The sequence below is a fragment of the Carcharhinus amblyrhynchos genome, chromosome 26, assembly GCF_965287045.1.
Source record: "Carcharhinus amblyrhynchos chromosome 26, sCarAmb.v2.hapA, whole genome shotgun sequence".
NCBI classification, from domain to species: Eukaryota; Metazoa; Chordata; class Chondrichthyes; order Carcharhiniformes; family Carcharhinidae; genus Carcharhinus; species Carcharhinus amblyrhynchos.
In genome coordinates, this window is record NC_137349.1 from 9,482,344 (window position 1) to 9,498,104 (window position 15,761).

The 15,761-nt window shown below is 46.5% G+C and overlaps 1 protein-coding gene across 1 annotated transcript in view; it reads right to left on the bottom strand.

The window, feature by feature from the left end:
- Positions 1–448: 448 nt before the first annotated feature.
- LOC145358867 (tyrosine-protein kinase JAK2-like) overlaps positions 449–15,761 on the bottom strand; it is a 104,052-nt gene continuing 88,739 nt past the window's right edge. Inside the window, exons 19-24 of the mRNA XM_080213217.1 lie at positions 14,376–14,565; positions 10,863–10,987; positions 7,886–8,058; positions 5,050–5,167; positions 3,045–3,152; positions 449–1,119 (exon numbers count right to left, since the gene is read on the bottom strand). Coding sequence (XP_080069343.1) covers positions 1,015–1,119; positions 3,045–3,152; positions 5,050–5,167; positions 7,886–8,058; positions 10,863–10,987; positions 14,376–14,565 — 819 coding nt within the window. The 3' untranslated portion in view covers positions 449–1,014. The remainder of the gene's footprint in view (positions 1,120–3,044; positions 3,153–5,049; positions 5,168–7,885; positions 8,059–10,862; positions 10,988–14,375; positions 14,566–15,761) is intronic.

Genomic DNA, 15,761 nt, shown 5'->3' on the forward strand with positions numbered 1-15,761 from the left:
TCTTATTTGAGTCTTGCAAATGCCATCAGAATTCCCTGTAAGAAGTCTCACAACACCAGGTTAAAGTCCAACAAGTTTATTTGGAATCATCAGCTTTCCAAGCATTCTTCACATTCCAATCTGTAATTATCTTGCAATTGTGTCTTTGTGTATATATACCGTGTTTGTGAAGTAACCCCCACTCACCTGATGAAGGACCAGCGCTCTGAAAGCTAGTGATTCCAGACAAACCTGTTGGACTTGGTGTTGTGAGACTTCTTACTGTGCCCTCCCCAGTCCAATGCTGGCAACTCCACATCAAGGATTCCCTATGACACTTGTAGATGGTGTTTTAATGGGATTCTCCACTTTAAGCCCAGCAGTGATGGGTCACGGGGTTACGGTTCCTCTCCCCCTCCCCACACCCCCATCCCTCCCTTCCCACTGCATCACCCCCATTCCCCCACCCCCAAAGGAATCACCACAAGGCAAATATCCCCACATTCTGCACACCAATGGTTTCTATACTCAGGAAGGCATCAGCTGCAGGTTAGCACGGACAATGAATTGTATCTGAGTACATGCAGGCTGTGTGTCTGTCTCCACACTCTCGCTGCCTCTCGTCACTGCTGCCTGCAACCTCTGCATTTGGAGGGCGAGCTCACGGTTGCTTAAATGTGATAAAAAATATGAGAAAAGTGCAGAAGGAAATGTTGCATCCGATCCCTTCCAGCTTGCCACAGTCGCGGTGAGGTGTCCTGTTCAATGTTGTGAAGGCGTCAAATAAAGATGGAACTGAGCTAGTTGTGGCGAGGATAGCTCAGGCCGCTCACAGTGACAGTCACTGCGCTCCCAGTGTAATTAATAGTGCAATGCTCATCCAGGCAGTTCGAACAGCTGGTTAAAGTCAAACGTAAATGTAAGGACTCTGCGTTATCTCTATCGATTCGCTTTTCTTCACCGTTGGGATTCGGGGCACAACACATTCGCTCCGTTCGCTCTGTGAGGTGGCCCTTCTCCAAGAAGCGAAGCTAATCACCGGAGGGCATCGTACATGTCCTCAATCTTTCGCAGCAAATCCACAAACGTTGGTCTCTGAGCGGGATTATGGTTCCAGCAACTCAGCATTACATTATACATCTGTGCAGCGGTTAAAAAGAGATAAAGATTGTCGTTATTAATTAATACTGGGTCTGGTAACTGAGCCACAAGAAGGCAGTTGAACATGTTGTGATGTTCAACCATCTTTACTCATAAGAATATGGAAACGCAGTACAGCACGGACTCTGAACTGGGCGCAATGAGTTACAGGGTTAAAGATTATTTATTATAGAGGCATAGAATCATAGAGGTTTACAACATGAAAACAGGCCCTTTGGCCCAACTTGTCCATGCCACCCTTTTCTTTTAAAATCCCTAAGCTAATTCCAATTGCCCGCATTTATAGTCATTTTTGCAACAACTAACCTTTCAGTCACAAGCAGGTTTACATTAACACTGCAATGAAGCTACTGTGAAAATCTCCTAGTTGCCACACTCTGGCGCCCGTTCAGGTGCACCGAGGGAGAATTTAGCATGGCCAATGCATCTAACCAGCATGTCTTTCGGAGAGTGGGAGGAAACTGGAGCACCTGGAGGAAAACCACGCAGACACGGGGAGAATGTGCAAACTCCACACAGACAGTGACCTAAGCCGGGAATCGAGCCCGTGTCCCTGGCGCTGTGAGACAGCAGCACCAACCTTTGTGTCACCGTACCTTGTGGTAAGACTAAACCTATGAAAGCCCGTACTACCAATGACGTCACTTGCACATGCTCAAACCCATCGCTCACCTGATGAAGGAGCAGTGCTCCAAAAGCTCGTGATTCCAATTAAACCTGTTGGACTTAACCTGGTGTTGTAACACTTCATACTGTCCCTGCTAAAGATGTCAGTAGATACATCCAAACAGGAAGATGCTTACTATAACACCCTGTAACATTTGAACGTACATCATGGCCCCAATTATGTAACAGGAATGACTGAAACACACTTGTGGAAGATTAAAATATGGCAGATGAGCAAGTAAATATATTGCCCAGTGTGGTCTGTGCTGTACACATCCCCGATATGGCACAGGTGATACACAATAAATAAGAATACACTAAGAGGGGTAGATGAAGTGAGAGATCTTGATGTACAAGTACACAAAGCCCTAAGGGCAGCAGTTCAACAAGACAAGACAAGGTTGTAAAGAAGGCATGTGGAATGCTCTTAATCACTGGCAGAGGTATAGAATATACAAGCATGGATATAATGTTGGAATTGCATAAAACACCGGTGAGGCCACAACTGGAATACAGTGTGCAGTTCCGGTCACCACATTATAGGAAGGACATAATTGCTCTGCAGTGAGTGCAGAGGAGGTTTACAGAAATGTTGCCAGGGCTAGGAAAGTGTAGCTGCAAGGAGAGATTGGATAGGTTGGGGTTATTTCCCTTGGAATGATGAAGGCTGAAGGGTGACTTAATTAAGGCGTACAAAATAACAAAGGGAATGGAGAGGATAACTTTGTTTCCCTTGGTAGAGGATTCTCGAACCAGGGCATGTTGATTCCCTGGGCTGGAAAAGGGGAAATGGTTCTTGATGGCCATCCAATACTTCTCTTTATCTGGGAAAACAAAAGTTTTCCTGTTGGATAAAACCTAAATTGAATCCCCAGAACATGGTGATTTGAGCTATGATGAACCTAATGGGAAGACAACGTTAAGATTTAATGTCAGTCTGTACCCTTCCCATTAAAACGGCTGGGTGGATATTCTTGGGTTGGTCAATGTCAAAGTGGTTTCTTGGTCTGCGTATGGACCTGCGGTTCCATCATCATATCACCCACAAAGAGAAAGGGCGGGATGTTCCGACCCTTTCCGCTTGCTCCAAAATTGGAAAATCCCTCCCAGGGTCAATGGAGCTTTGCATGGTTCCCCCCCAACCCCCCACCCCACACCCCCTCACCCTGCCTGCCATGGGAATCGAGGGGAAAATTCTGGTGTAAGGTCTCAGACAATCCCTGGAACAGCATCCTTACCTCTCTGGGGCAGTCGTGAGGTGCCGGGAGGCGTTTGGTTTTCAGGACTTCGAGCATATGCAGGACAATCTGGCCTTGTTTATCAGAACCAATCATTCGCAGAAACTCCTTTCCAAGGGAAAAAGAGAATAAGAACATTAATTTGATCATTGTACCGCCAAACGCTCCTCTTTGTGGCTCAGAGTCATTCCTCCTCCTCCACTGCACAATCCCAGTGGGTCAAAATCATTGAAACACAGAAAATGTGAACAGGAGGTGGCCATTCGGCCCTTTAGAGTTCCAGACTCACAGAGCTTTAGAGCATGGAAATAGGTCCTTCAGTCCAACTTGTCCATGCCACCCACTTTTTACCACTAAGTTAATCCCAATTGCCCGCATTTGGCCCATATCCCTCTATACCCATCGTACCCATGTAACTATCTAAATACTTTTTAAAAGACAATATTGTACCTGCCTCTACTACTGCCTCCAGCAGCTTGTCCCAACACTGTGTGAAGCAATTGTCCCTATGGACTTTTTTGTATCTCTCCCCTCTCACCTTAAACCTATGCCCTCCAGTTTTAGACTCCTCTACCTTTTGGAAAAAGATGTTGACTATCTAGCTGATCTATGTCCCTCATTATTTTATAGACCTCTATAAGATCACCCCTCAGCTTCCTACGCTCCAGAGAAAAAAGTCCTAACCTATCCAGCCTCTCTTTATAGCTCAATCCATCAAGCCCCGGTAGCATCCTAGTAAATCTTTTCTGCACTCTTTCTAGTTTAATAATATCCTCTTGATAATAGGGTGACCAGAACTGGACACAGTATTCCAAGTGTGGCTTTGCCAATGTCTTGCACAACTTTAATAATACTTCCCAACTCCTGTATTCAATGTTCTGACCGATGAAATCAAGCATGCCGAGTGCCCTCTTCACCACTCTGTCCACCTGTGACTTCACTTTCCAGGAGCTATGAGCCCCTACATCTCTTTGATCTATAACTCTCCCCAGTGCCCTACCATTAATTGAGTCGGTGCTGCCTTGACAGGGGAAAAAGAGGTGGCAGTGGGAAAAAGGATCCAGGGAAAAGAGGTTGGAATTTGAGGGTGGGGATTGGAAGTGGGTGGGAACTAAAAACCAGCACCAAGTAAGCAAGGAATGGATTTGGGTTTGCCAGTCCATTCTAAGCACTAGCTTTGTAACTTTAAGGATGGAGTAAAAATAATTTTAAGAAGTAAAAACCAAAACAGTCTGTTATGTGGATGGAAGACAGAAGAGTGTAAGCCTTTTGATATTTTGAAGTCTTATTTCAAGACTGATTTGCCATCCAGAATCAAGGGGTGGGACTTTCCACCTGAGGTCAATGGAATCTGCCCACCTGTGAACTGTAAAATCCACTGCCCCAAAGTGCGGTGGATGCTGGAACAGTGAGTAAATTTAAGGAGGGGGTTAGGCAGATTTTTAATTGGTAATGGGTTGAAGGGTTATGGAGAGAAGGCAGGAAAATGGGGATGAGGATCATATCAGCCATGATTGAATGGTGGAGTGGACTCAAAGGGCCGAATGGCCTAAGTCTGCTCCTATGTCTTACGAACTTATCGATTTTTGCATGGTCCACTGGATTTTCTATCCTGCCCGCTATGATTGGATAGTCAGAGGCTTTTTCCCAGGGCTGAAATGGACGCAGGATTAAGGTGCTGGGGAGTAGGTATAGAGGAGATGTCAGAGGTAAGTTTTTCACTCAGTGGTGGGTGCATGGAATGCCGGCAACGGTGGTGGAGGCAGATTCGATAGGGTCTTTTAAGAGACTTTTAGATAAGTACATGAAACTTAGTAAGATAGAGGGTTATAGGCAAGCCTAGTAATCTCTAAGGTAGGGACATGTTCAGCACAACGTTGTGGGCCGAACGGCCTGTATCGTGCTGTAGTTTCTACGATTCCTGCGGGATAGGAAGATTCTACCCAAGGTTTATCTGTACAGGGTTTAGAATTGCAGACTCAGCCACTTTTGGGGATTTACTTACCATTGGTGGGCTCCTGCTTCGATCACTGTATGTGAATAACTCGTAAAGCACAACACCAAAACTCCACACGTCTGATTCCCTGGAAAACTTGCTGTCGGACAGAGATTCAAGAGCGTACCTAAACACAAAAGGGATTTTAGTTTAACAATGATGGTCCAGACTTTCCATTCAGCATCATCAGGTTAGCAGGATCACCGCCATGTAGTGTGCATTGTGGGGAAGGTCAGCATTCATTGCCCTGGAGAAGTGAGCTGTCTTGGTGGACCACTTCAATGGGTCTGGACCCCAAAATAGGTCAGTCAGGGTCAAGATTGGCAGATTTCCTTCCCTAAAGGACATTGGTGAACCAGATGTGTTTTTATAACAATCCAGAAGTTTTATGGGGTTGTATGAATTTTTATGGGGTGGCATGGTGGCACAGTGGTTAACACTGCTGCCTCACAGCGCCAAGGACCCAGGTTCAATTCCCTGCTTGGGTCACTGTCTATGTGGAGTCTGCACGTTCTCCCCATGTCGGTGTGGGTTTCCTCCAGTACTCCAAAAATGCGCTGGTTAGATGCATTGGCCATGCTAAATTCTCCCTCAATGTACCCGAACAGGCACCAGAGTGTGGCAACGAGGGGATTTTCACAGTGACCTCATTGCAGTGTTAATGTAAGCCCGCTTGTGACACTAATAAATAAACTTTAAACTGTTTAACACAAGATTTATCTGATGAATTAATTGAATTTAAATCACCAACGCTGTGGCGGGATATGAACTCATGTCTCCAGAGTGTTAATTTGCATGACAAGCCCAGTAACAATACTATCGTGCTGCATCTCTAATCTCTCACGCACCGTAGTGGGTCAGATCTCAAACAATGATGAGACAGAGTACAGGAATGAGGTAGAGAATTTGGTGAACTGGTGCGATGACAATAATCTCTCCCTCAATATCAACAACACAAAAGGAAATAGTCATTGACTTCAGGAAGTGTAGAGGAGAAAATGCCCCTGTCTACATCAATGGCGAAAAGTGGAAATGGTCGAGAGTTTCAAGTTTCTAGGTGCCTAGATCACCAACAACCTGTCCTGGTCCCTCCATTCTGACACTATAGTTAAGAAAGCCCATCGATGCCTCTACTTTCTCGGGATGCTAAGGAAATTTGGCAAGCCCATTACGACCCTCACCAACGTTTATATAGGTGCACCATAGAAAGCCTCCTTTCTGGTTATATCACAGCTTGGTATGGCTCCTGCTCTGTCCAAGACCGCAAAAAACTACAAAGGGTCATGAATGAAGCCCAGTCCATCACACAGATCAGCCTCTCATCCATTGGCTCTGTCTACACTTCCTGCTGCTCTGGAAAAGCAGCCAGCATAATAAGGACCCCACGCACCCCGGGCATTCTCTCTTCCGCCTTCTTCCGACGGGAAAAGGATAGAAAAGTCTGAGGTCACGTACCAACCGACCCAAGGACAGCTTCTTCCCTGCTGACATCAGGCTTTTCAATAGACTTATTTTGCATTAAGTTGATCTTTCTCTACACCCTAGTTATGACTGTAACATTATGTTCTGCACTTTCTCATTTCCTTTTCTATGAAGGGTATGCTTTGTCTGTATAGCGCACAAGAAACAATACTTTTCACTGAATACTGATACATATGAAAATAATAAATCAAATCAAATCATAAATTAAATGAAATCACAAATTGCGACTATGTTACGCTGTTAATTGGGGGAGGGAAGTGGTTATTTAGGCAAGTTAATGGGGGATAAATCAATCTTTGCCCTGGAGGGTGTGAAACTTCTTAAGTTGCAGCTGTACTCTCCAGGTTAATGGACAGTGCTCTCCACCCCAGGACTTGAGCACAGAAATCCAAGTTGACGCTCTCATAATGCAGTACTGAGTGAGTGCTGTCTTTGGCATCAAATTAAAAAGTCTCACAACACCAGGTTAAAGTCCAACAGGTTTATTTGGTAGCAAAAGCCACAAGCTGTCAGAGCGCTGCACCTCCGTCAGGTGCGTGGGAGTTCTGATCACAAACAGGACGTATAAAGATACAAACTCATTTATACGTCTTTATGTATCTTTATATGCCCTGTTTGTGAACAGACCTCCCACGCACCTGATGAAGGGGCAGTGCTCCAAAAGCTTGTGGCTTTTGCTACCAAATAAACCTGTTGGACTTTAACCTGGTGTTGTGAGGCTTCTTACTGTGTTTACCCCAGTCCAATGCCGGTATCTCCACATCATGGCTATCTTTGCCATCAAAGATAGCCATGATAGCCTTCCAAAGATAGCCTTCCCTCTCCATATCTTGGTCACCTCCTTCACCCCAATATGTGGTCACTATGGCATGGTGACACAATATTTAGCATTGCTGCCTCACATCGTCAGGGACCCAGGTTCAATTCTGGGTAACTTCTGCATGATCTTCTCGTGTCTCCATGGGTTTTCTCCAGGTGCTCCGATTTCCTTCCACAGTCCAAAGATATGTGTGTTAGATTGATTGGCTGTGCTAAATTGCCCCTATGTGCCAGGGGGGTTAGCAGGGTGCTGGGGATTAGAACCGGGTGGGATTGTTGTCGGTGTGGGATCGATGGGCTGAGTGGCCTCCTTCCACACTGTAAAATTCAATGATTATCATATACTGTTTGTGGGAGCTTGCTGCGCACAAATTGGAAGTGAAAGCACTCGAAGAGTACTTCCTTGCCTGTAAAATACTTTGGAATGCCCTGTGTTCATAAATGTTGCTATATAAATGCAATTCTTTCTTTTGTAACATTCCTCAGGAATCAGCTTTATGCAGTAATTGACCAAGCCACCAGGGGGAGCCCTCATTGTTCTTACCAGAAGATGGGACTCTCTCCGGGCTCCAGCACTTTGTAATAATCCTTGTCTCTGGGCAGAATCTTCGTCAGTCCAAAGTCACCTATTTTTACGCAGGTGTCACTTTCTACCAGAATGTTCCGCGTTGCCAGGTCCCTGTGTACGTAACGTTTGGAGCCGAGATAATCCATGCCCTTTGAAAAAGAACAGGAAGAGATCTCACTTTTCTCTTGTTGTTTGGAGTACTCTAACTGTTGTGTCTCACTGGGGAAAGTGTTAATGTTAACCTATCTCTGACAGCACTGGGGATCTAAATTACTTTACCAAGCCTCCAGGATGGGGCAACATGACGGCACAGTGGTTAGTGTTGCTGCCTCACAGCGCCAGGGACCTGGGGTTCGATTCCTCGCTTGGATCACTGTCTGTGTGGAGTCTGCACGTTCTCCCCATGTCTGCGTGGGTTTCCTCTGGGTACTCCAGTTTCCTTCCCCAGTCTAAAAGACGCGCTGGGTACGTGCATTAGACAAGCTAAATTCTCCCTCAGTGTACCCAAACAGGTGCTGGAGTGTGGCGACTAGGGGAATTTCACAGTAACTTCATTGCAATGTTAATGTACTTGTGACACTAAGAAATAAACTTCAATTTGCACGTTCTCCCACAGTCCAAAGATGTGCAGGATATGCTAAATTGCCTCCCAGTCTCAGGGAGATTAGCAGGATAAGTACATGGGGTTACGGGGATCGGGCCTGGGTGGGATTATTGCTAGTGCAGGCTCATTGAGCCAAATGGCCTCCTTCTGCACTGCAGGGATTCTGTGATTCTATAATCGCCCTGGGGCAGGGGTTCAAAGAGTTAGGAGCAGAATTAGGGTAGGCTCTTGAGCCTGCTCTGTCATTCAATTAGATAGATTGTGGCTGATTTGATTGCAGCCTCAACTCCAGTTTCCTGCCTGCTGCCCCCATCCCATCCCACCCCTCCCCCCTTCCCTCACCCCCTTAACCTCTAACGCCTTTGAAGATCAGAAATATATCTAACTCAGTCTTGAACACGTGCAATGACCCAGCCCCCACTGGAGAAGAGCAGTCCCAAAACAAACCACCTACTGAGAAAAGAAATTCCTCCTTGTCTCCGTCTTAAAATGGGACGGTATTCATTTTTAAACTGTGACTCCTTTTCCAGACTTCCCCAAAAGGGGAATCAGCCTCTCGGCATCTACCCTCAGGACCTTACAGGTCTCAATGAGATCACCTCTCATTCTTCTAAACTCCGATTGGCCTGCTCAACCTTTCCTCAGAAGTTAGCCCCTTGACCCTAGGAATCAGGTAAGTGAACCCTCTCTCAACTCCTTATATCCTTTCTTAAGGAAAGGAATAATAGCTGTACACAATATCCCAGATGCAGTAATCGCCACTGGAGCCAGCAAACCTAGGAAAAATAATCAGTCGCAAATTGTATTTTGAAAATAATTTCTTTGAATATTTTGATTATGAACTACGCAAATATCAGACGTGAGGGAAGAGTGTGGTTTGACTGACAACCATGATCACCCAACCAGGAGCTTGTGCACGTTCTGATTGGTCACTGGAAGACAGGGCATCATAAGGATGGATCTTTTGAGAAGCCAATAGCAGGAGGGTAGGGGGCGGAGTGATTGGAGGCAGTGGGTCAGGCCAGGGAATCTTCAGGCACATTGCCATCCAGGATTGGCAGTCCCACTTCAGCTTGAAGGACCGCCCTCCCCCCCATAAAGCATCTAACTCCCCCCGCCCCCCAGCCCCCACTGCCCTGGAAACAGAACACTGTTGCATCTCTCCTCATGAGGGAGTAACGATTGGGCTGGGCTAGGAGTCAGGGGGGTAGAAAGGACAATTACATAGTGCCATTCCTGACCTCAGGCCATCCCAACATGCTTTACGGCCAATTAACCGCATGCTTCGAAAAAGTAGTCACTGTTGTGAGGTAGGGGTTAATTTCTGCATAGAAAGATCCCACAAGCTGGAATGTGGTGGATGACCAGATCAACTGTGTTGATCTGTATTGGTTCGGATAAATATTGGCTGGGATGCTTGCTCTCCTTTCAATAGTTCCAATGTATCTTTCATGAACACCTGAGAGAGTTCACAGTTCCTCACCTGAAATACAGCACCTTTGACTTTGCAGCACTGTGCCACCATGCCACCCTCTCTCTTAGAGGTGACACAGTGGGCTAGCATTGCTGCCTCACAGTGCCAGGGACCTGGGTTTGATTCCAAACTTGGGTGACTGTCTGTGTAAGAATGTGTCTGTGTGTGTGTGTGTGTGTGTGTGTGTGTGTGTGTGTGTGTGTGTGTGTGTGTGTGTGTGGAGTTTGCATGTTCTCCCTGTGTCTGCGTGGGTTTCCCCCGGGTGCTCCAGTTTCCTCCCACAGTCCAAAGACGTGCAGGTTAGGTGGATTGCCAAGCTAGATTGCCCTTAATGTTCAAAGATGTGTGGGTTGAGGGGATTAGCTGTGCTAAATTGCCCCTGAGAATCCAAAGATATGTGATTGGGGGATTAGCGGGGTAAATATGTGAGGTTACGGGGATAGGGCCTGAGTGGGACACTCTGTCGGGGGGTTGGTGAGGACTCAGTGGGCCTCCTTCTGCACTGTAGGGATTCTAACTTCTGTAGCGGGAGGGTCAATGTGGATTTAATGCACTGGTTTTGAAACTCATGACATTCTGGCTCAGAGGACGTGACCTAGGGTTGATACCTAATGCTAAAAAGGGAGTCTTCAGCAGTCCCTCCAGCAGCTGAACGTTGAATTCCACACGTGACTCTGTTCTCGGGAGAAAGGGACTGATAGAAGCCTAACGAAGCTGATACAAGGAACTCGTGGACCAGGTTTGCTTGTAGAATTGTGTTGGACTCTCTGTTCTGTTGTGCTGATATGAAGGCCCCCTATCGCCCCAGATCACCCAATGTCCTACACAGCCAGAGCATAACTAGCCAACCCCTCTCTCCGTGCGGCCCAACTCACCTTACAGATTTGTGAGGCATACAGCAAGAGCTTCTTGTGGTCTAGTCTGTGTTTGTTCTTTTGCAGGTAATCTCGCAGGCTTCCATATGGCAGATATTCCATGATCAGCCTCAGGTTCCTGTGCCCTGTGGAAATTAAACAACAGCTATTTCTGACACAGAAAGTGTTATAGGGGCGTGTAACACCGGTGAGTCACAGACAGCATGGGACATATTGTAGAGAAATGTGACTAACACTCAGCTTTGGGTAAAATATGAATGCATTTTTCAATGAATTTGAGTGTTCACATAGATCAGAATTTCAAGCTTTTTAACATATTTTTATGCAAATATTTGGAAATAAAAATACAGATTTCCATCCTCACTGGGGAAGGAATTTATTCACATCTGAGGAATCCTTCCCTCACCCCCTTTCTCCAAAGCCTCTCTGCTTTTATCACTTTTTTCATTCAATAGTAAGTTTTCCCACAACAAAAACAGAACAAAAATGCTGGAAAATCTCAGCAGGTCTGACAGCTGTGGGGTGAGAATATAGAGCCAACGTTTCGAGCCTGGATGATCCTTCGTCAGAACTGAAGGCAAAGAAAGTAGGATGAGATTTACACTGTGAAGGGGAAGGGGAGAGGGGTGCGATGAGGGGGCTGTAACTGGTCAAATATCACAGACAAAGCAAAAGGTAAATGGCAATGATAAAGGTTGGGAATGGTGCTAATAGCATCCATTAAGAGATTGGAATGTGTAAATGGCAGAAAAAAAGAGTGTAGAAATGGGCCCGAGTGGGATTGGGGGGGGAGGGGGAGGCAGGAGTCAAGGGTGAAACAAGATGCAAGGTTAGAGGTGGAAAAATGAAAATATAAAAAAAAGGTAATAAAAATGGATTAATAAGATGAAAAGAAGAAATATGAATGCAAATGGGGTGATGGTGGGGGGGGAGAGTTCACACTCTGAAGTTGTTGAACTCAATATTCAGTCCGCAAGATTGTAAAGTGCCCGATGGGAAGACGAGGTCCTGTTACTCCAGTTTATGTTGAGCTCCACTGGAACATTGTAAAAGGCCAAGGACGGACATGATGGACAGGAGACAGCACTCCCAAGTTCTCTTAAATCTGTATAAAAACAAATTACTGCGGATGCTGGAATCTGAAACCAAAAGGGAAAACGCTGGAAAATCGCAGCAGGTCTGGCAGCATCTGTAAGGAGAGACGTTTTGATTTCAGATGATGCTTTGACAAAAGGTCATCTGGACATGAAACGTCAGCTCTTCTGGTGCTGCCAGACCTGCTGAGATTTTCCAGCACTTTTTTTTCTGGTTTCTTTTAAATCTTTATTGTGATACAGTGCAAAGCACACAGTATTCAAAACAAAATTAACAACATCAGACAACGCATGCACAGAAATCACACTCAGTTTCTGATAAGTCATCTCCCAAATTTAAGGTTCATTGAAGCATCACCTACTCGGAATCCAAAACTGTGGGACTCCAGGTGCACGCCAGTCCTTGCTTCCTCCTCCAACCTTTCATACTGAAGACCACCCACAATGAGGCAAGTGGACCGCCTGTGGTTAAGGCAGATTAACGCCGTACTATGTTTCAGTGCTGTTAGATTCAGCAGGGAAAGGGTTAAAACCGTCTGGTCCACAAGGGCCTGGGAGGAAAATCCGTCGGTTTGATGTTCCCTTTATCCAGTCTCAGGCTGCTGGAGCTGCCAATGTGGCCCAGAATTTATTGCCCATTCCCAATTGCCCTCGAGAAGGTGGTGGTGTGCTGCCTTCCCGATTACAATGATGGATCTCTCTCAGCCATTTCAGAGGGCAGTTAAGAAACAACTAGACTAAAGGGTCTGGTATCGCGTTGAGTCCGGATCAGATAAAGACGACAGATTTCCTCCCATGTGGGAGCAACCTCAGAGAAATGAATAGGTCACTTGCAACAATCCAATAGTGTTATGGTCACCATTAGTGATACTAACTTAATAGTTCTATATTCATTTAATCGGAATCACAGAATATGAGAGTGTAGAAGATGCCCTTCAGCGCATCGAGTCTGCACCAACACGTGAAATGCCCCGACCTGCCCACTTGCCAGCACTTGGCCCAAAGCCCCGAATGTTGTGGCATGTCAAGTACTCATCCAGATACGTTTTAAACCACCTCCACCACCCTCCCAGGCAGAGCATTCCAGACCGTCACCACCCTCTGGGTAAATAGGTTTTTCCTCAAATCTACCCCCCCACTCCTCACTTTCTACTTGTGTTAACTGCATCGACTGAATTTAGTTCATTAACCGATAGTGGGGTTTGACCTTCTATTTCAGGATCACAAAGGGTTATTTGTGTATTATCCAGCAATATAGCTACTGCTGTCCGGGAGATGAGAGAAGTTAGGGTTGTCCTCCTTAGAGCAGAGAAGGTTAAGTAGAGTTGAATGGAGATATTCAAAGTTATGAGGCTTTTTGGCAGAGGAGGCAGGACGGAAACTGATTGTACCCACGAAGGACACATCCCATTTAAAATAATTGGGTCAAAAAGGGTGCACCCCCCAGACCACAGATGGATAAGGACCACCTACAGGATATCGAACCAGAGATATTGGAACCAAATTCTACCTCGCCTGTAGCTAGGATTCTCCAGTCCCGCTGCAGTGAATGGAGATTTGACTGAGCGCTAAATTCCCCATTCTCACTCACAGCAGTGTCACTGTGTGAATGGCCAGAGAATTGAGATGAGTATCTGCTGTTAGCTCTGATACATGACAAAATAGGACTGGCAGGACAGAATGAGTGGCACGGTGGCACAGTAATTAGCACTGCTGCCTCACAGTGCCAGTGACCCGGGTTCGATTCCCGGCTTGGGTCACTATCTGTGTGGAGTCTGCATGTTCTTCCCGTGTCTGCGTGGGTTTCCTCTGGGTGCTCCGGTTTCTACCCACAGACCGAAAGACGTGCTGGTTACGGCAATGCTAAATCAGTGTACCTGAACAGGCGCCGGAGTGTGGCGACTGGGGGATTTTCACGGTAACTTAGAATCATAGAAGGAAGCCATTCGATACATCGAGTTTGTATCAAACACAATCCCACCCAGGCTCTATTCCCGTAACCCCACACATTTACCCTGCTAATCCCCCTCACACTAGGGTCAATTTAGCACGGCCAATCAACCCAACTCTCACATCATTGGACTGCGGGAGGAAACCGGAGCACCCAGAGGAAACCCATGCAGACACGGGGAGAATGCGCAGACTCCATACAGACAGTGACCCAAGGCTGGAATCGAACCGGGGTCCCTGGTGCCATGAGGCAGGGACCACTGTGCCGGCGGCTTCATTAGTGTCTAATTACGACATTAATAAATAAACTTAAACTTGATCTTATGCGTCTTGTTTTTTTTACATTTCCACCCTGGCATCACGGGACCTCGCCTTTCTCTCCTAATTCCCCAGTGAAAAGAATTGCAGACGTCAATTATTTTTAACCAAATAGAGAAGAACAAAGAGTGGGAAAAGCGTTCTGGCTCACCGACACTGTAGCAAACCCCTTTGTATTTAACAATGTATTCGTTGTGGAGGTTCTTGACGACCGCAATCTCTCGTTCAAAATCCCGAAGGTGTTCCGTCGTGCTGTGCTGTAGCTTTTTCACAGCCACCAGGTCTCCCGTGTTGTCGCCGAGCGGATCGTAACGGCACAGCTCCACGCTGCCAAAGTTTCCCTGCCAATGAGGCAACAGGAGCCACTGAGAAATCTGGCCTTGGGGCTTGCCAACCCTCCAGGATTGTCCTGGAGTCTCCACAGGAATTAAAAACTCACCTCCGGGACAGAGTTGGGAACAACGTCCAGGAGAGAAATCAGAGGGAAATTTTTAAACAGGAGGTAATGGTTTTTGGAGTAGAGGTTAATCGAGGCCCGGCCTGGCACCTCAGGTGGATGCAAGAGATCCCATGACCCTGTTGGGAATGGGTGGTTCCAGTACAGTTCAAATTCACGCTTTTATGGGATGTCTAATTGGCTCAGAAATGAGGTCTTCCCCGAGGGCAGTTAGGAATCAACAACATTGTTGTGGGTCTGGAGTCACATGTAGGCCAGACCACGTAAAGACGACAGATTTCCCTTCCCTAAAGGACATTAGTGGTCCAGATGGGTTTTTACAACAATCAGGTGGCCAGGTGGCACAGTGGATAGTGCTGCTGCCTCACAGTGCCAGGGATCCGGCCTTGAATGACTGTTTGCGTGGAGTTTACATGTTCTCCCCGTGTCTGCGTGGGTTTCCTCTGGGTGCTCCGGTTTCCACCGACAGTCCAAAGATGTGCAGGTTACGTGGATTGGCCATGCTAAATTGCCCCTTGGTGTCCAAAAAGATGTAGGTTAGGGGGATTGGCCATGGTAAATGTGTGGGGTTATGGGGATAGGATGGGGAGAGGGCTTGGGTAAAATACTCTGTCAGAGAGTCTTTGCAGATTTGATGGGCCGAATGGCCTCTTCCGCACTGTAGGGATTCTATGATTCTATGATGACGATAGTTGTGGTAGGCTGGGACTTTCTGCCCCCCCCCCCCCAGGGGGAGATTTGAATGTCTTGCTGTATCTGACGCAGGGAGACCCCACTCTGGGCCTGGAAATCCTGGCCATGGTCACCATTACATAGGATAGATTTACATTCCAGATTTTTAAACTGAATCCAAACTGTATTGGATGTCACAGTGGGATTTGAACCCGTGTCCCTTGAACTTTAGCCTGGGCCACTGGATTGACATCATCATCACAACACCATCTTTACCTGTAAATCTCTGAACCAGTACCATTAAAGTGAATGACCTGGCCATTTATCTCATTGCTGTCACGGACACAAAATGGCTGCTATGTTAAAAAACAAGATGGCGTCTGAGTGAGGCAACTTGTCGAAAGCTAT